At 37.2% G+C, this 21,127-nt stretch overlaps 1 protein-coding gene across 1 annotated transcript in view; it reads right to left on the bottom strand.

The window, feature by feature from the left end:
- The window catches only part of cstpp1 (centriolar satellite-associated tubulin polyglutamylase complex regulator 1), a 241,139-nt gene that overhangs the window by 194,970 nt on the left and 25,042 nt on the right, over nucleotides 1–21,127 (bottom strand). The window contains exon 2 of the mRNA XM_028793835.2: nucleotides 11,319–11,421. Within this exon, the coding sequence (XP_028649668.1) occupies nucleotides 11,319–11,421 (103 nt within the window). The remainder of the gene's footprint in view (nucleotides 1–11,318; nucleotides 11,422–21,127) is intronic.

The raw sequence follows: 21,127 nt of genomic DNA on the forward strand, positions 1-21,127 counted from the left end.
AAGAAGGTGCAAGGTAACTAATGTGTTTTATATGAAAAGGTTGTCACTGCAATCAGAATTAACATTTTGTCTAAAAAGAAAAAAGCCAATAATTTTGATTGTTATTATAAAGTGTCAGATATGCACTTTAGGGTGCTATCTGAGGGCTTTACACATGAAGGTATGACAATGAAGAATAAAGGGAGACACAGGAGCTAATGATGTTCCCTTCTGCTCCCCTAAAACAGAATAAGAAAAGTGGGAGGAACTGTGACACCCTCATCAGAAACTGCTTCAGCCGATATATCAGTCCAGAATTTGGGGGTTCATTGTCAAATCAAAATCAAAGTATAACACTCCTATATCCCAGGAAGAACCCACAAACGGCTGAGAAGTCAGGATTATAATTCTAGAAAGTTGATTCAGTTCATCTGAACATAGTTCTTTTCCAGAGAGATACATTACATCACTCATCCAAGTGACTTCCTCAGTCTCAGTTGACTGCAAGTTTCTCCAACCTTATAAACAGTACCTTTGCATAATGACCGAAACTAGCAACATTGACTATCAATGGGCCATGTGATCAATGATATGCAAATTGTCCATTGATCAATGGCCATGAGTACCATTCACAGAGAGCTGGGGAATGGCTGCAATCACAGCATTGTAAGATGGTGAAAGATGTACCCTTAAGCCCCTCCTCGGATTCAGAGATGGTCATTCCTTTTTCACGTAAATGGCCTCCTTGACTCCTCGCTCAAACCAGCGTTCCTCCCTGTCCAGGATGTGCACATCTTCATCACTGGATTAAGTGCCAAGAGGATTGCCGTGAATTATTCATCGGGGAAATCAAACAACCACTGTTGAAGCAGATAGCACAACACAGAAGAGCTAGCTCATCAGGCCAGGACTCCGCAGTCTATTTACACCTACAGGACAGTGCTCACTCTTTCAGTGCACTCTCCCACCTCATCCATGCTCCCTGCTGCCTGAGCACTACTGTCCTGCTCACCCGCTCTTCCTCCACGCCTGCTCAAACCTCTTCCTAAATAAGATGGTGTTTCTTCTTGCTCCTTGAATTTGTCAACCACAACGTCCTTCAGCACCATGGACCTTGACTTGGTGGGCTTAAAACTCATTGTAGCCCAGGTGATGAGTTTTTCCAAATCCTTGTAGGATCCACCTACTCTCGGGACAAATGCTATTGTGATCATCAAGTTATCCTTAAAATGCTCTAATTGGGGGCTGGCAAATACCCGACTAGGTCAGGGGTACTCTTCATTTCACCTTGGCTGACTTGGTCACCATGTTCATGGCTAGGGCAAAAAGAATAATTGAGAATAATATTCCTTTTTCCAGCCGGTACCAATCTGAAGTTTGTGACCCAGAAGTGACCCTCAGCCTGAACTTATCATAGTAATTCAAGATCAGACAGAGGCTACACGTGCCATCTTAATGACCTCTTCAACATACTTTAGACTTGACGCCCTTATCAGCTCAGCCACAACAACAGCAGAGTTCAGTCTGAGGGTACCATTAGGTTCCAACTCTTGATCCCTCATTGGGTCACTCAGGGTTTCCTGGAGGAACCAATTTACTTCATCTGTTGAACACAAGAGGCAGCCCACTGCATTTGTCCCCCAGCAGTTGTTTGGTAAAGCTAAAGAGATTGGCAAGCCCTCTTCTGACTCTTTTTACCTCTTCTCCTGTGCCACTCTGCTCTAGGGATGTTTCGTAGGTCAGCTAAGGCTTACTTCTCCTCTTTTGTGGATGTCTCATTGTGGCCAAACTTTTCAGAGGTGTAGCTGAAGATTATAGACAGGATTGTCCAGAGTCAATAGTCTACATCTCCTTTGGATGTGGCTTGGATAATAATGGTCATATCCTTGTCAAACTGCAACCATGCACTGTGGTTGCTGGCTGGAGGCCAATTAATCTGTTGATGTCAAACTGTTTTGCAATGAATTGAAGACTCTGGTGCATGAAGGGACTGGGCTCTGTGGTTTGCCTCCTGGCTAGGCCCCTCCTGCGTCTCACCAGGTTCAGGGCCTATGTGCTGCACCTTGCATTATATGATAAAGCTTAAAAAAAATTTAATTAGATATTGAACAGAAAAAGAATGTGTGAACCGAGTAGAATTACCATTTCATAAACCAGCTTAATCAAAACTGAACTTTGCAGAATGCCATAGCTCATTCCCTCAGCACTAGGTGTAAGACAGCAGTTCATTATTAAGACATTCGTTCACAGCAGGCCAGTTAACTTCGCAATGTATGTAGTTGGAATGTGGGAGAAAATCTGGAGTGCATGGAGTAAAATCTATGCAGACATTAAGAGAACTCAATATAGTGGCCAGGCATGAGATTTAAGCCTAGTAACTACTACTATGCCTCTGAGCTGCCCCCTCAGTTTTATACCACTGTCGCCGATAAATTAGCTGTTATGAAAACTATTCATTCTGCCATTTCAACAGAGCTAACCCTTTTAATATAGCAGAATTAACGGGAAAATATAATCCACAACTCCTCCGGGTACTCCAGTTTCCTCCCACAGCCCAAAGACATGCAGGTTAGGTGTATTGGCGATTCTAAATTGTCCCTAGTGTGTGCTTGGTGTGGGTGTGTGTGTGTGTGTGTGTGTGTGTGTGCGTGCCCTGCGGTGAGCTGGCGCCCTGCCTGGGGTTTGTTTCCTGCCTTGCGCCCTGTGTTGGCTGGGATTGGCTCCAGCAGACCCCCTTGACCCTGTAGTTAGGATATAGTGGGTTGGATAATGGATGGATGGATAATCCACAACAGAATTATTAGGATGCCTCAGCATAACTTATTTCTTTTCTTTTTATGTAGCCGGGTTGCAACCTGCACGATTTTCAGTAATTCACTTTTGACATTTATTTATTCTAATACAGAATAGTAGAAGATAAAACTTACCTCTGCAACATTTTTGACAGGAATCGACATCAAACATAATCTATGTGAATGGGACAGCATACTCATTCAAGGCAGGCTAATTTAGCGTTAACAATTAAAATAAACTGCATATTTTGTGATGGGGCAGGAAATTTTCACACACATAAGGATTAATTGAGTCCAAGCAGACAATATTCAGACTGGAATTTGAACCAAGAAAAATGGAGCTCTGGGGTCAGAGTGCCAATGGACAACAGCAGTTTTAATTTCAAAACACATTCTTCATTTATTATCGTTAAAATAAAATTGAACTAGGCATAATAAAATAAAATAAATAAATACAATATATTTTACCAACAAAAAAATACTATGAATGCAAATTGTAGAAAAATAAAATTATATCATTGTTAAATTTTAATCCATGTTTTTCAGGTTTATTACCTTTGAATCAGATTTTTAATCAGTCTGAGCAAGAGTTAGCTAACTTAGCTAATTCATGCACTACAACACTAAGAAAACAGTAAAAGAAAACATTCATATTGACCATAATTATGGTATAAGCTGGTTTACTTTTATTTTATCATTAAATCACTCTGTATAAGATAAATCAAAAAAGCACTTTTAAAGGTTTGCATTTTCTAAAGTAACACACTAATGGCTCATTTTGTGCCATTATGGTGCATGTCTTTACATGCTAACACAGTACACGCCAAGGCAGTATTTTTTAATGTAAAGGTATGATTCATTGACAGAAATATTTTGTCTACCTTGGCAAGCCATCAACAACAGTAATCAAAGAAAATGAGCGCGTTTACTAATTACAGATATACTTTTGGAAAAAAAAAAGTGGTTCTTTTAAAGTAAAAAATATTTGATGTACTATAATTATAAGCACTTATAAAGTACTATGAAGCACGAGGGCAATTCAATGCAGTTTGAAAAGAAAACTCAGTAATGAAATGTTTTCCTTAGCTATCAAAAAGAGTAAGAAAACATTTGTATAAATTACAAGCTACACATATATATATATTTTTCCATCATAAAAAATTTTAATAAAATAGTAAATACAACTTTGAAAAATAATGAAATAAAATAGAAAAATATAAATAAATAAATAAAGTAAGTATGGCATTTACAAATATAGCCTTGTAAGTCAGTAGTTAGCAACAGTGCCTTTAGCCTAGCTTGCAAATATGTTCGTGGCTTGTTTTAAACACCCCCATTTCTTCTTCCATAGCATTTCAGCTCTGAGATATTGTTGGGCTATCTTGCATGCATACCTTGTTTAAGATCTACCCACAGGTTTTCAGTGATGTTTAAGTCTGAAGACTGCAAGGAGTATTCCAAATCCTTCACCCTGTGTTTCTTCAGGCAACTCAAAGCAAATTTCTAAGTGTGTTTTGGATTATTGTCTTGTTGTAGAAGCCATCCTTTTTTTTCACCTTCAGTTTTCTGACTGACTATTGAATATTCTCACGGAGGATTTGCTGTTAAAGGAATTTTGCCGGGGATGTACAACCCTTTGCATGGAACTGCACACAATTTCTCATGTCACACATTTAAAATTAGATATCATTTACTTCAACGTATTTTTTTTTTTAGGATTTGACACTTCTCTGGGAAGCCCTTGGTGCCAAGCAGGAACCAACCACTCAGAGGGCACCAGTCTATCACAGGGTTTGCTCTATGCACACACACACACACACACACAAACTGGGTCAGCTTAGATGTTTAGTAAAACAACATTCATATCTCTGAATGATTACAATAATGTAAGAGAAGATACTAAGATCTGAACATAAAGAGTAGATTGAGGGTACTTTCTGTGTACATTTCATACATTAGATATTTTTTCTTATAAGTCTAATAATGTGAATCCTATAAAGACATACCATTGCAATAATGCCCAAGTGAATATAAAACATTAACAACATTGTCATGTTGCTTGAAAAAAATACCTAACCTCTCCATTTCTAAATTAAGCTTTTATTATTTTATTCTAAATTAAGATTTTAAAATGTTATGGAAGAACACACAAAATGTGAATCTACATAAATATTTGCAAACAAAGCTTCTTTTATAAAATTTGATGAATTACATATTTTATATTAGTTTATGTAAATCCATTTATACCACTGATAAAAGTCAAACTGTCATGTGCTTGAGTTATTTCCTTTTTCAATCTGTTTAAATCGAATGGAGACACAAAAGTCCCTGTATAGTTATCTGCAATTACAATTGTTGTATACCCTTGGAAGTGAAAGGATATATAAGTACTTGGGTACCAACATCAGTGACAGGCTGGACTATTTTCATAACATACAGTAGATGAAGTATATAAGAAAAGGCAGAGCAAACTCCTTTTTCTTAGGAGACTGCATAGCTTTAATGTTGGTAGTGACATCCTTCTCATATTCTACAATTCTATGGTGACCCATGTGGTTTTTCTACACTGTGGTGTACTGGGCCAGCAATTTCACTTCAAAAGACACTCACAGAATCACAGCTCTGAGCCCTTTCTTATTTGTAATGGTGATGGATAGGTTGACAGACGAGATTAGACAGGAGCCCCCGTGGACTATGATGTCTTCTGATGACATTGCATCTGTAAGTGAGAGTAAACAGCAGGTTGAGGTGAACCTGGAAAAGGTGGAAGTGCGCACTGCAGAGAAGGGGAATGAGAGTCAGTAGGAGTACGACGGTGTACATATGCGTAAATGAGAAGGAAGGTGGTGGAAGGGTGAAACTGCAAGGAGCAGAGGTGGCGAAGGTAGACAAATTTAAATACTTGGACTCAGCAGTCCATAACAGTGGAGAGTGTTGCAGAGAGGTGAAGAAGAGAGTGCAGGCAAGGTAGACTGGATGGAGATTAGTGGCAGGAGTGATTTGTGATAGAAGAGTAAATGCAAGACTGACAGGGAAGGTCTATAAACCAGTAGAAAGATTAGCTATGTTGTATTGTTTGGAGATGGTGGCACTGATGAAAAGAAAGGAGGCAGAGCTGGAAGTGGCAGAGTTGAAGATTCCACGATTTGCACTTGGAGTTAACAAGGGTAGACAGGATTAGAAATTATCATTTTAGACGGACGACACAGGTATGACAAATTTGGTGACCAAGTGAGAGAGGCTAGATTGAGATGGTTTGGGCACATGCAGAGGAGAGAATGAGGGAAAAGAATGTTGAAGATGGAACCACCAGGCAAGAGGAAAAGAGGAAGGTCAAAGAGGAGGTTTATGGATGTAGTGAGGGAGGACATGCAGTTCAGTGATAGGTATAACAGAGCAAGATGCGGAGGACAGGAAGATATGGCAAACCCTAACGTGAGTAGCCACTAGTAGGAGAAGACAGTTACAGAATTATCAAGCTAATTCAGAAGGCAGGCTCAGTTCTGGAATGTACATTCAACCCAGTGGAGGTAGCAGAGGAGGAGAAGGAAGTCAAAACGGATGAACATTTGCACATCCTCTCTCTGACATACTATCACTAAGTACTTGCAGTCAATGAATTATTCAATCAAGAAATGTTACTGGGGCTTCTTCACACCTATGGCAATATGACTTTATAATGCCTCACTGTGATGGCTGTGACTGTGCTTTTAAAAAATCTTTAACCAAATCAGATGTTTTCTTTTTTAATAATTCTGGTTTGTATTTGAGGGGTGTGTTGTTGTTTGTTAGAATATTTCTTGAACTTTTATTTAAAAAAAAAGGTAAATTTCTCCCTTGAATCTCATAAAATACTAACTTAATAACTATCAATCTGTTTCATTACATCGGCTGTACAGTGACACAGTGATGCTGCCTGACAGCTCCAGGGATCTAACTTTAATTCCTAGTCTAATTTTAAGTATTTTCTCCTGATCGTAAAGAAATTCATTTTAGACTACTTGGCGACTGTAATCTGAGTCGGCATGAGCGAGGGTGAGTTTAGGCGTGTGTGTAAGTGAGTGTGCCCTGAAATGGTCTGGCATCTCAGTGAAATTTGTTTCCTTCTTTTTGCCTGATGTTACTAAGCTAGGCTCCTATTTCTATTAGCGCATTTACTTGCACTTCAATAACCCGGTTATTCAATTAAACCTGATTACTAAAATGCCATGCAAACCCTTAGTCCAATTAGAAAAATCAGGTTATTGACCTCTGAGTAACCTGATTAACAGAGATAGATTTCTCTGCAAATAACTCTAAACGCTTAACCGGATTACTGTGCCCATTGTACTCTGTCAGCCCAAGTACATATTTGCTTTGCACACACTTTTCAGCAGCCATTGGTAGAAGCTTCCACAAAATACATTTCCAGAGGCAAATGTTTGGGCAATCACATTATTCCTTCTCCTGGCTGAAATAATCTGTCCCAATATATCAGAAACGAGTAACCTAACATATGACTTACTGAAGTAAAAATACCTGCATTATTATTATTTCTGCAGCACTGGGTGCAAGACAAGAAACATACATGCTGGGTCCTTTGTGGTGCTCAATCATACAGCTAAGCTGAAAAGAGTGTACTGTGTGAACTTTGTTAACAGAATCCTACAAATAAAGTGCCAATTTGATTAAACATGTTTATAAAACAAGAAAATTATCATAGGCGTCATGCTTATTTTCAAACTCACTGCATATGATGACGTTCAACTTTTCTTTTTTTTTTTTTACACATTTTAATGATGCTGGAGTTTTCACAAAGAAGCACTCATGATTAATCACACATGTTACCGTGTTTCTGCCTTAACCAGGTTATTTAACATAATATTATTATAAGTGTACATGTAAACGAAATGTGTGATTCATTAAAGGAAAAGGTGTATTCAGAAACTGACTAAAATCAATAATATATTATATTTCGGTAAGATAACAGACATTCTCTTAATAAAGTAAACCTTACCATCTATCTATCTTTGTATCATGATCTTTGGGAACAGCCTATCAGCTCAAACCAGACGCGACTCCATAACAAAGTACTCACATACACAACTGCATTTATTTTATGTTAAGCATGTCTCTTTTAGATGTGGTAGGAAAATAGAGTACCCATGGAAGACATGTTGAGAACAGGCTGAACCCTTCAAGCTGTAATAAAATAGTTGTAACCATTTTGCCATCTTGGAGCTCTTATTAAGATATCTGAGCCTGGTGCTGGGACAGCCGGTGGATCTTTTAGTCTTAATACCTCTAATCATTGGAACATTGGAAAATATCTTTTGGTTTTAGAATGGCTGCAATAGGTAAAGAACACATTGCCAGGGAATATGCTCCGACTGCTGGTTATAATGTTTAAGATAAGTAACCAAAGAAGGCTATTAGAGTTCATTCAGTTTAGTTTGCTTCCAGTTTTGCCTCTTAAATGAATGTAAACTATATACTTGAAAACGAAAATATTTTGTCTTTCATCTGCTGTTTGTTGTACTTCGTACACATGTTAAAAGCTTACCCAAAGAGTTAAATATAGCCCATTAGCAAATAATAATAAAAAGTTGAAAGTATGCCAAACAAAATCATTAAAAGAAATCGAGAAAAACAGTGTGGCTTTCTGCATTATTTTTATACTGTAACATAATATGTATACATGTTCGGCAGTGTATGAATAATATTTAACAGAACCTAAGTAAAATTAATGGGACCATTTTGCCTGTACATGCTTGCCAAAATGTGTTCTAGGTTGACCAATATAGAAGTTTTAAATCATGTTTCTGCATCTTCCTACAACTATCACTATGTACTTTGAAAACAAACAAAAATCACAGAGGAACTAAAGTACTTCTAAACCAGAAAACACTGCATAAGGAAAGAGCTTAAGAGATTGCCTGCCATAGTCAATACTATAACATAATATGATATCAAACTGGTAGAAACATATTAATGAGAAAAAGGTAAGCTACAATAGTCAGTTGATTTATTTTGGATTAAAAGCCAGAAAAGTCTGTATGACCATCAGCATCAAGTGACTCCGTGAGAACCCTAACTACAAAGAGGACTATTTCATTTATATTAGGTAGAATGCCCAGAGGGGACTGGGCGGTCTCGTGGCCTGGAACCCCTACAGATTTTATTTTTTTCTCCAGCCTTCTGGAGTTTTTTTTTGTTTTTTCTGTCCACCCTGGCCATCGGACCTTACTCCTTTTCTATGTTAACTAATGCTGTCTTATTTTAATTTCTTACTTTGTCTTTTATTTTTATTTTCTTCATTATGTAAAGCACTTTGAGCTACCTTTTGTATGAAAATGTGCTATATAAATAAATGTTGTTGTTGTTGTTGTTATCCACCTAAAATGAAATTCTGAATCCTGTGCATATGCAGAAGTTAGCACTTATGCTGCCCTTGTCCTTGATAAAATTCCTCATCCAGTGCAGATTTTATGCTTTTTCAGTGTGTCTACATTGTTTTTTCTCTTGTTACTCCAGTTTACTAAAATATTCCAAAGATGCATGTGTTAATTTCATCTATGACTCTAAAAACTGCCTATGTGTGAATGTCTGTGTGTCCTGCCATAGTCTGGCACCTTGTCTAGGCTCCAGCTCTATAGGATCCTAAAATGGAAAGAACGGGTTCAGAAAATTGATACAGGGGAACACAAAAACACTATGCCTTTTTTACATTATTATAAAAAATGTTTTTTAATCTATTCATTCATATTCCAATTTTGTAAGACTTCACTCAGTCAGGTGCTGACACCAGTAACCAACACTGAACATGACATTAGTTTATTGCAGTGCTCAGAAATGCAAAATAAATCAATGAATTATTAGTTTGTATAATGACACCTTTTATTGGCTAACTAAAAAGGATTACAATATGCAAGCTTTCGAGGCAACTCAGGCCCCTTCTTCAGGTAAGATGTAATCATTGATTACATCTTGCCTGAAGAAGGGGCCTGAGTTGCCTCGAAAGCTTGCATATTGTAATCCTTTTTAGTTAGCCAATAAAAGGTGTCATTTTGCTTGGCTTTTCTCTACATTCATAATGGCTAACACGGTACAACACCCTAGTACTATAATTTGTATAATGCAATTCACAGAACACGCCATCACAAGATTCTTTACAAAGGATATAAAAAAATTCAATGCAAGACAATTACAAGAAATAAAAAAAACAATAAATCAAAGAGGAATAATAAAATACCAGGAAGAACGTACAAATGTCCAGAAATAAAGAAAAAAAATATTATAAGTAGGAGTAGAATAGGAGTTAATAAATAACACATCATAAAGACAGAATGTCTATCAAGTCACAAAGAGAAAAAAATAATCAATACATAAATACATTTAAACCCAAAATATACCACAAAAGAGAAAACAAATGGGTTTTCAGTCACAACTTGATCATTAACACTGAGAGTTTCATGGACAAAGCCTAAAATAGAGTTCACCTAATAAGCAATGAATATTCAAACAGACCACCATTAGAAGGTCTTGTGTCTAGTATGGGGTTAGTAATGATAACAAGTAGTTTGGATTTTTAAATTTACAGTGTTCCAAGTAAGAACCAGGGCTTTACAGAAGAAAGGAACTCAGTTTAGTTAAACCGTTCGAAGGGTGGTGTGTTAATAGCTTTAGGTAGCTGATAGCTACATTCTGACTATTGTAATACTTTGCACTGAACCACTGAAAAGAAAATTTCAGCAATCCAATTGCTAGGCAATGACAGCATGACCGCATTTCCAGATGACAGGAGGAACGTTACAGTTAAGACTTTGGAAAAAAATTTTAGGAGAAAGAAGGTAATTATGACAGCAGTCAAGAAGTGCGAGTGAATATTAGTCCAAGGTTAAGGATGATGAAATACAGTAGGTTTGTAAGAATTGAGGTTCAGTAGTAAGTATTCAAGTCTTTGAGTGAGACTGGAGAACCCACAAGAAATAATTTAAATTAATAATGTTCTCCTGTGAAATTTATCAGACATCCATGCAGTAATGTATAGTATAAAGTATAACCAACAATGACTTCCATCATAAAAAGAGCTTATATAATCAGCACAGAAATGAAGAACCACACGCTTATTCACATCAGGTTAATTTTGTGAAGAGTGCTATACAAAAATAAATTGAACTGAATAAACTGAATAAATCAAGCAAATATTGCACGTAAATGCAGCACTAGATAAACAAGGAAAAGTAATTCTTTGTCTCTATTCTGCTTACACGAGACATTGATCAATTCCATTGTGCATTTTTGGGAGTGCTCATGGAGGGGCAAAATGACCAGATGACAATGGGCAGATGAAATCTATATGCTTATGGAATGTTTCTCTCTTTTGTATGCTTACATTCTCTTTTTGATGAAGTGTATGCCAAAATGTTACATTTTATGTGTTCTGTGTTGTGGTTACTAAACTTTAGTATTTTAAAATCTGTAGCATTCTTTATAAATTGAACAGAATTATTCAAAGTGTGACATTCTGGTAATGCTATATTATAAATGTGCTAAAACTGTACTTACTATTCCGAAAGGAATCGTAAAATGCCAAACTGAGTGTATTCTTCTTTGTGTTCCAAGACTTGAGTCACACAGTCCTCAATGTAAAACAGAACATGTTTTTTAGCTGAAACAAATAAGAAGAAAACAAACAATATAAATGAACTGTGTAAATGAAGAACATGCTTTACCAAAACAACAAACTGAATGAATGCAAGACATTAAATCAACCCATTTTTGAGCTGGTGTACATGAAGCACATATTTTTCCTGTTAATGCTGCTGTTTATAAAAACTGCATTTAGACATTTCAGCATTAATCCAGACATTAGTACACATATTTAGTTACAATGTATTATTCCTAATATCAAAATATATTTTTCAGCTTTATATGTGTGTTCTATGCGAGTATGAGATGCTACTCTGCACTTTCTTACTGGATTTAGAAAGAAACTTAACAGCAATTTGAACTTATCGTTCACAAGGCTACTACCTTTTAGTTAAAGTTACACCAATGTCATAATACATTAGCTGGCTTTATCCTAACTAACAACTTATAATTAATAGCTTGCAGACTCAAAGTAGGTGCGCTTATGGTCTGACATAAGCATTGCTTTGTTCCTTTTCTAGTTGGCTTTCTTTAGACACGTAGAAGTATCTTTAACACGCTTACTTTATTTGTTTTATGGGCTTGTTTCTTTCTACATCTTAGTTGCACCTTCTGGTTGCAGGCGGTCGTGCAGTTTCTCTTTGAGGCTCAAACACAGTGTGTCCGTCCTCTTGTTATCTCTGCTGGTTTACCTGGCTATCAGTCAGCACCCATCTTTAGCAAGGCGAGTATGTGGTTTTCATGTATATGATCTTCTACTGCTCAGGCACTTACTATCTTAAGCAAGGTTTGGACTAATAGCACCCCCTCGGCCAACTCCCCTTACAGACGGTCTTCAATTTTTTTACAGTCTATCCCCGATTACCCTTTGGAGGAGAAAGGATTGCTCTTTGTTGTGGCCAAACCCTATAACCACTGGGATTTCTGCTTTGGAAAGCACAATTTATGGCCAGATTGAGTTGTGTGCTGATAGAGGAAAGTGAGGATCTGGACTTTGCAAAGGGTTTTTAAAGGAAAGAACACAGGCCTTGCCATTGGTTACTTGTGTGCAAATAACCCCATCCTTTTGGTTGACAGGTGTTGCAATGTTCTATCCTTCGATATTACTCATCCTTGAGTTATGGTCCATTGTTTCAATTTGGGTGTCCAACTGATACCTCTAACAGCCATCACTGAATGTTACTTGGCCTATGATCAATCATCTTATCAAATAAGGCACGGAGGCTGCATTCTGATGAGGGGCTCCCATCCCGAAAACGGAGACTTTTTAGAAAGCATTAAGTGTGTCTGACCCCGTTTTTTTAAGTCAGGATTTGTATTCTAGCAATAGCAAAAAAAAAAAAAATTAAAACCATGGATAATGTCAGTCTGTCCTATGGCAGTCAAAACAGTATTTTATTTATTCCTACGTAATTATTATTACACAGGTCATTCCATTGTTCTTGATTTTCAGGAAACAGTCATCTAAAATAAGCACAAAATGCAGCTTTTAATTCAAATGAAAATATCCATTTCAATTGACATACAGGAAAAAAGTTAACAATGTTACTTTGGTGACACATTTATTGAGTAAAATAAAAAGCAGAAAAGACACCATTAAACATTGAAAAGTTAAAATTATCAAAAGAAATAAGTTACAAAAGAAAACAAATTAAATCATTTACAAGCGTACTGTCCATGATAAAGGTAAATATTATTTAGGTTATATTTTGCATTCCCTGCAACCTCAATTGGATTAAGTGGTGTTGGGAAAGTTTACAAAATGCTATGTTATGTTATGTTACACTGTATTTTGCAGAGATGGCCATTGTACTGTGTTGGTCTATAGTGATGTGAAAATCACAGGCATCACCAGGGAAAGGAAGTGAACAAGAAAAACTGTTGAGTACTCCTTCCATCCAGAATTTTAATGTAAGAATTGTCCCAATGTTCAATGGCAATAAGTTCTTTGGTAAACCCTTCTTTGTATTTTGTCTTCATTCATAAAGTACTGTATATAACATCTTTTTAGTATAATGTATTCATTCACCATCAAACCATCCCTCCATGTGTTTTCTTAACTCGTGTATTTTAATTCACAACTAGCAAAATACTCGCGCTTCGCAGCGGAGAAGTAGTGTGTTAAAGAGGTTATGTAACCATATATATATACATAAACATATATACATATATATACAAATTTACATATCTACATATATATCTACATATATATATATATATATATACATACATACATATATATATATATATATATATATATATATATATATATATATATATATATATATATATATATATATATATATATATATATATATATATATATATATATATATATATATATATACACAGTGACCCCTCGCTATATCGCGCTTCGCCTTTCGTGGCTTCACTCCATCGCGGATTTTATATGTAAGCATATTTAAATATATATCGCGGATTTTTTGCTGGTTCGCGGATTTCTGCGGACAATGGATCTTTTAATTTCTGGTACATGCTTCCTCAGTTGGTTTGCCCAGTTGATTTCATACAAGGGACGCTATTGGCAGATGGCTGAGAAGCTAGATTGCTTACTTTTCTCTCTCTCTTGCGCTGACTTTCTCTGATCCTGACGTATGGGGATTGAGCAGGGGGGCTGTTCGCACACCTAGACGATACGGACGCTCGTCTAAAAATGCTGAAAGATTATCTTCACGTTGCTATCTTTTGTGCAGCTGCTTCCTGAAACGACATGCTGCACGGTGCTTCGCATACTTAAAAGCTCGAAGGGCACGTATTGATTTTTGACTGAAAAACAAACTCTGTCTCTCTCTATCTCTCTCTCTCTCTCTCTCCCTGCTCCTGACGGAGGGGGTGTGAGCTGCCGCCTTCAACAGCTTTGTGCCGCGGTGCTTCGCATACTTAAAAGCCAAACAGCCCTATTGATTTGTTTGCTAGAGATTGTTTTCTCTATCTATGTGACATTCTGTGCTCCTGACACGCACTCCTTTGAAGAGGAAGATATGTTTGCATTCTTTTAATTGTGAGACAGAACTGTCATCTCTGTCTTGTCATGGAGCACAGTTTAAACTTTTGAAAAAGAGACAAATGTTTGTTTGCAGTGTTTGAATAACGTTCCTGTCTCTCTACAACCTCCTGTGTTTCTGCACAAATCTGTGACCCAAGCATGACAATATAAAAATAACCATATAAACATATGGTTTCTACTTCGCGGATTTTCTTATTTTGCGGGTGGCTCTGGAACGCAACCCCCGTGATGGAGGAGGGATTACTGTATACATATAAATATAGACATACATATATACATTCACATGTATATATATATCCATCCATCCATCCATCCATTTTCCAACCCGCTGAATCCGAATACAGGGTCACGGGGGTCTGCTGGAGCCAATCCCAGCCAACACAGGGCACAAGGCAGGAACCAATCCTGGGTTATTGGCTCCTGTATTTATGATATAGCGGGTTGGATAATGGATGGATGGACATCTGTATGCATAGCCCTATTTGCCCGTTTTCGTTTTTTTTTCTTTCTTCAGTAATATTTCAGTAAACCCGGAGCTTGTCAGTTCAAATCCTGGTACTGACACCACTGTGTGACCCTGGGGAAGTCACTTCACCTGCCTGTGCTGCAAAAAACAAAAGTAATGTAACAAATTGTACCTCAGATGTTGCAAGTTGCTGGAATAAAGGCATAAGTAAAATAGATAAATATGTATTATACACATAGGAACTATTAATTTATTTTCAGTTAAGTCATCTGCAGCAAACCTTTATAAATGAGGGTTTCTCCTTTTTAGATAGTGCAAACTGTTTCTTCTTCATTGACGTTTTCTCTTGGAGAGCTTTTTTCATTTCATTGAAAATTAAAGCAGCAGCTGCCAAAATATGTGGCTTTCTTATTAATTTTTCAACATTGTGTAAAATAAATTTATAAAGTAACATAAAAGGTTTAAATACTGGTTATCCTTTTACACTAAAATATTACTAAAGAGATACAAAAAAAGTAAAGTGCATATGTTCTTTTTCTTTAAGGAGATTAAATATTACTGAAGAAAGAAAAAAAAAAGTAAAACAGCCAAATGGGGCTATGCATACGAACTTAAAACGTTTAAATAAAACAGAAATATATATTTTATTTTTACTTGCTTAACTTGTGGAGGGTGTATCCTGTAGCAAAGCCCTAACTTTTTTCGTGAAAGCCCGTTTCAGTCACTAAGTCTTAAAAAAAGGTGTAAAGATATTGACAATAAGCTAAGCAAACCCACCAAGACATGGAATCGTTTAAATCAGGTATCATTACATCTTCCTTTCTTAAAGAGAAGTAAGGCAGTACTTATAAGCATAGACATACATACATATATAATATATATATATATATATATATATAATATATATATATATTATATATATATATTATATATATATATATCTATATCCGAAGCCGTGCAAGCACACTCTTGAGAATGCAACGTATAGTTGTACAGGAGAAAAGCAATCTTGCCGCAAATCAATGGCAACCTTTTGTAGGTCTATGAAATTAATTTAAACTTTAGGTTTACACGGTGCTTTCTTTCCAAAGTACCTGCACTCATGAATATGTCTGTATGTGTCAGTCGGTCAAATCCACGCGTTTCGCACCGGCGAAGTACCGCTTTTAAATTTTTATTAAGAAGAAAAGAAAACTTTTTTAAATTGAGGGAAAATATACTAATAACAGTTTGTTAAGAATCTGTTTTTTTGTGAAGCTGCCTTCACTCGAGTGATCACTTCGAGCTGACTTGCTGGCCAACTATAAGCGTTACCTGGCAGGTAACCACCCATACAATCAGATTGTGAATCAGACTACGAATGCCGTGAATGTAATTACCCCGATCTATATGTTGTCAAATAAACGAACCACACGCCGTGGCGCAATTTTAGGGGCTTCACCTGTAGCGCTGATGTCCGAGGTTCGATTCCCGTAAGGGAGTGAAGTGAGTGGCTGGTTACCTACCAGGTAACGCTTATGGTTGGCCAGCAAGTGAGGTAACATCAGCCACGGTGCCTTCAGTTGTGAGAAGCAGATCATAGAATGGTTGAAAATAGTTTACTGTCAAATAATGCAAAGAGTACGCGACACGTCTTTCCCCCTTATTCTTGGCTCATCAGGCGTACACACTCACTGCACTCGCTTACGGTAATCGAACCTCGGACGTCAGCGCTAGAAGGGCTTCGCAGCAGTGAAGTATTGCTTTTAAATTTTAATTAAGAAGAAAAGAAAACCTTTTTAAATTAAGTCTTAAAAAGAGGTGTAAAGATATTGACAATAAGTTACGCAAACCCACCAACAAATGCAATCATTTAAATCAAGGCGCGAGTCGAAAAACACCATCCCATAATATTAGTTAACGATTAACACATTTCTATATGTATTGTAAGCATACAATACAACTGATAATATGTTGCGCTTATTTATCTGGTGTACCGACATTTTTGCGCGTTTAACGTCTGAAATCTAACGTGGTTTGTGCCCTTCAGAATGAAAACAGTTTGCATTTACCTTTTTAATAAAAGGCAAGCTTTTAAGCCTGAGAAATCACCCCGTAAATGCACACGTTTAATTGCACATGTGTTAATATGTACTATTAAAAGACACTCAACAACGTCATTTACCTTTGTTCCCGCGTTTGATAAAAGGCAAGCTTTTAAGCCTGAGAAATCACCCTGTAAATGCACACGTTTAATTGCACATGTGTTAATATGTATGCTTACACAGTATTAAAAGACACTCAAAAATTAACGTCATTTACCTTCGTTCCCGCGTTTGACTCGTGCTGTAAATCTCTTCCTTGTTTTTAGTTCACGTGATTACGTAGGAGGCGTGATGACGCGATACGTGACTCCGCCTCCTCCATTAGAGTATATGGACAAAAAACAGGTTCCAGTTATGACCATTACGTGTAGAATTTCGAAATGAAACCTGACTAACTTTTGTAAGTAAGCTGTAAGGAATGAGCCTGCCAAATTTCAGCCTTCCACCTACACGGGAAGTTGGAGAATTAGTGATGAGTGAGTGAGTGAGTGAGTCAGTCAGTCAGTCAGTGAGGGCTTTGCCTTTTATTAATTAGTATAGATATAGATCACAAGAATACAGAACTATTCTGGAAGGTTAGCAAGAAAAAAAAACTGAAACCAACTCTGTCCACTGTAAGGAACAGTCATGTACACACTCACACTAGATTAATTCAGAGTCACCAGTTAACTTAACTAACACTAACTCAATTCAAATAAACCTGTATACTTGATCAATTTGTCACTCACAATATCAGACTGCTAAACATATTTACAAACATAATATAGTTTTGTTGATAGAGAGCTTTATGTCTACTTGTAATATTTGCCCCTAGGTATTTAAACTGATCTGCGATGATAAAAGGGAAGCTGTCCAATCTAACATTGTGTGCTTGAGAATTCACTGGAATGAGCACACTTTTAGTCAAATTAATTCTGAGACCAGAAATCTTTTGAAATTCTGTAAGACACTGTTAGGACTGCAGGCACAGTATTTTGTGGGTCTGATCTATACAGTACCATATCATCTGCATATAGAGAAATTTTCTGTTCAAGTCCTTCTCTGATAATCCCCTTTATCTCATAAGCATTTCTACAGTGAACTGCCAGTGGCTCAATGGCAATTGCAAAAAGCAGTGGTGACAAGGGGCAACCTTGTCTGGTACCACATTTTAGTTTAAAGTAGTCTGAACAAATGTTGTTAATACAAACTAAAGCTTCTGGATTGGTATACAGTAGTTTGATCCACGCACAAATGTTCGGGCCAAGCCCAAATTTCTCCAATGTAGTGAAAAGGTAGTTCCATTCAATCATATCAAATGCTTTTTCTGCATCCAACGATAATATCTCTGGGGTGTTTGACTTTGCGGGTGAATATATTATATTTAAAAGGTGTCGAAGATTGGAAGCCAAATGTCGGCTTTTAATATATCCTGTTTGATCTTGTGATATTACCGAAGGCAGCACTTTCTCCTTCCTTCCAGCTAGAACTTGAGTATCTTAACATCATTATTCAGAAGTGAAATTGTTGCACATTGTAATAAGTCCTTATTTTGTTTAGGAAAGTTGGTGATTAATGCTTGGCGAAAAGTTTGAGGTAGAATTTTATTGTCTCTAGCTTCTGTAAATGTTGCTAATAAGAGGGGAGCTAGCTGAGTGGAGAATTTCTTATAAAATTCAGCAGGGCAGACATCGGGGCCTTCTGCTTTCCCACTCTGAAGTGACTACAGCATCAAAAATTCTGATAGCGCCAGAGGTTTATCCAGTTCCTCTGCACTGAAAGTATCTATTTGTGGTATCTGTAATGCATTAGATTGTGTCTTGTCTTCTTTAAACTCCGTAGAATATAAGGATTTATAGTAGTCTCTAAATGTGTGCATTATATTTTTATGGTCAATGATTTTGTCTCTGTGTTGGTGATTGCTGGGATTGCATTGCAAACTTCTTGCTTGTGGATTTGTTGAGCTAAGATCTTATTAGCTTTCTCTCCATGTTCATAGTAATGATATCTTGATTTAGAAATGATTTGATCTGTTTTAGTTGTCAAGAGGTTGTGTTCTGAATGCAGAGCCTGCCTTTTCTTATGAAGAGCCTCACTTGGACACCTGGAATGTTCTTTGTCTATTCTAGTAAATTTTGTTGATTAGCTCTGATGCCTTCTTGGTTTCCAATTTATTTCTGTGGGAAAGATATGAAACAATCATTCCTCTTAAGAAGGCCTTCAGGGTTTCCCCAGAGTATTCCTGCTGAGACCTCTGAGGATGTATTTGTCTTTATATGTATTTAGAATAAATCTGATTTGTTTGGATATAAATTCTGTGCAGTTTTCATCTGCTAATAAAAGTGTGTTAAGATGCCATCTGCAAAATGAGTATGTGGGGCATAATGATTTTAGCTCCAAGATCAAAGGGGCATGGTCGGAAATAACAATAGCGTCGTACTTGAAAGATTTAATTGTAGGCAAGAAATTGTTATCTACAAAGTAATAATAAATTCTTGAGTAGCAATGATAAATTGGTGAGTAGAAGGAATATGCTCTTGAGTTTGGGTTTAGAAATCTCTAGGGGTCTGATAAGTTGTGATCAGTTACAAACTGTGTAATTGTCTTTGCAATGTTAGATGTCCTCACCCCTGTGACAGGAGACCTATCTAGGTCTGGATTAAAAACGCAATTAAAGTCCCCAGCCATTATAATTTTATGAGTGTTCACATTGGAAATGGATGAAAATATTTTGCATGAATTCCCTATCATCCACATTGGGTGTATAAACATTTATCAAAATCACTTTACAGTTAAATAAATTACCCATGACAATCACATATCTCCCTTCAGGATCAGATATTGCAACTGACACTACAAATGAGACTGTTCTATGTATAAGAATTCCCACACCTCTAGTTTTCTTTGTAAAGCTGGAATGGAATATTTGGCCAGTCCAGTTTTTGTGCAGCCGGAACTGATCCTTGCTTAATAAATAGGTCTCCTGTAAAAATACTATTTTAGCGTTTAGACCTGTTAGGTGGGGCGGCACGGTGGCGCAGTGGGTAGCGCTGCTGCCTCGCAGTTGGAAGATCTGGGGACCTGGGTTCGATTCTCGGGTCCTCCCTGCGTGGAGTTTGCATGTTCTCCCCGTGTCTGCGTGGGTTTCCTCCGGGTGCTCCAGTTTCCTCCCACATTCCAAAGACATGCAGGTTAGGTGGATTGGCGATTCTAAATTGGCCCTAGTGTGTGCTTGGTGTGTGGGTGTGTTTGTGTGTGTCCTGCGGTGGGTTGGCACCCTGCCCAGGATTGTTTCCTGCCTTGTGCCCTGTGTTGGCTGGGATTGGCTCCAGCAGACCCCCGTGACCCTGTGTTCGGATTCAGCGGGTTGGAAAATGGATGGATGGATGGATGGACCTGTTAGGTGAGAAAGTACTTTTTTTCTCTTTAATTCGTGATTCAGGCCTGTAACATTCCAGCTCCCAAAGTTAACTGCCCAGTCATGGAGACATTGATTCTGAATTTTTTATGTCATTTTGTAGTCTTAACTGAAAATGAGACACCTTTGACCTAAATGTCCAATTTTCCCAGGAGTTATTGCAATGAAGCCTATTGTTACGTTGGCACTTATTATAAGGATTGAAAGGATAGATTAGGTATAGATTGCTCTCTTTCTCTCCCCCCCATTTTGCCTCCCCACTTGAGGCTGGACCCCACTTCACAAAGTTTCAGTCCTCTGACATACCTAGAGACAGTGCATGTCCAAAACAAAGCCAGCCCCCCAGCAGCAGCGTATGAGAATTAAAATTAAGATATCTATTGCCAATACAGTCCAAATACTAGAAGCATAAAATATAGTCTTAAATAGTCTTGAAATAGTAACATAGTAAACCCAGGAAATGGTGTTAAAGTCGCCCTGGATAAGCATAATACAATAATAGTAGTAACAATAGACCAAGGGTACGATGTTAAACAGTCTCCTAAAAAAAAATAAATAAATAAATTAAAAAAAAAAACAAACAGAAAGTGGCCGAGAAGAGAAAAGGATGTATAATTACGGTACCAGTATCATTGCAAGTGGATGAGACAGCAGTAAGATCTTCTTTGCCATGCCATGACAGGGTGCAACTCACGATTGTATTTCAAAAGAGTGTCGGGCTCAGCTTTCCTTGCTCTTTTTCTGCTTCTT

This window comes from Erpetoichthys calabaricus, chromosome 2, assembly GCF_900747795.2.
Source record: "Erpetoichthys calabaricus chromosome 2, fErpCal1.3, whole genome shotgun sequence".
Lineage (NCBI taxonomy): Eukaryota > Metazoa > Chordata > Cladistia > Polypteriformes > Polypteridae > Erpetoichthys > Erpetoichthys calabaricus.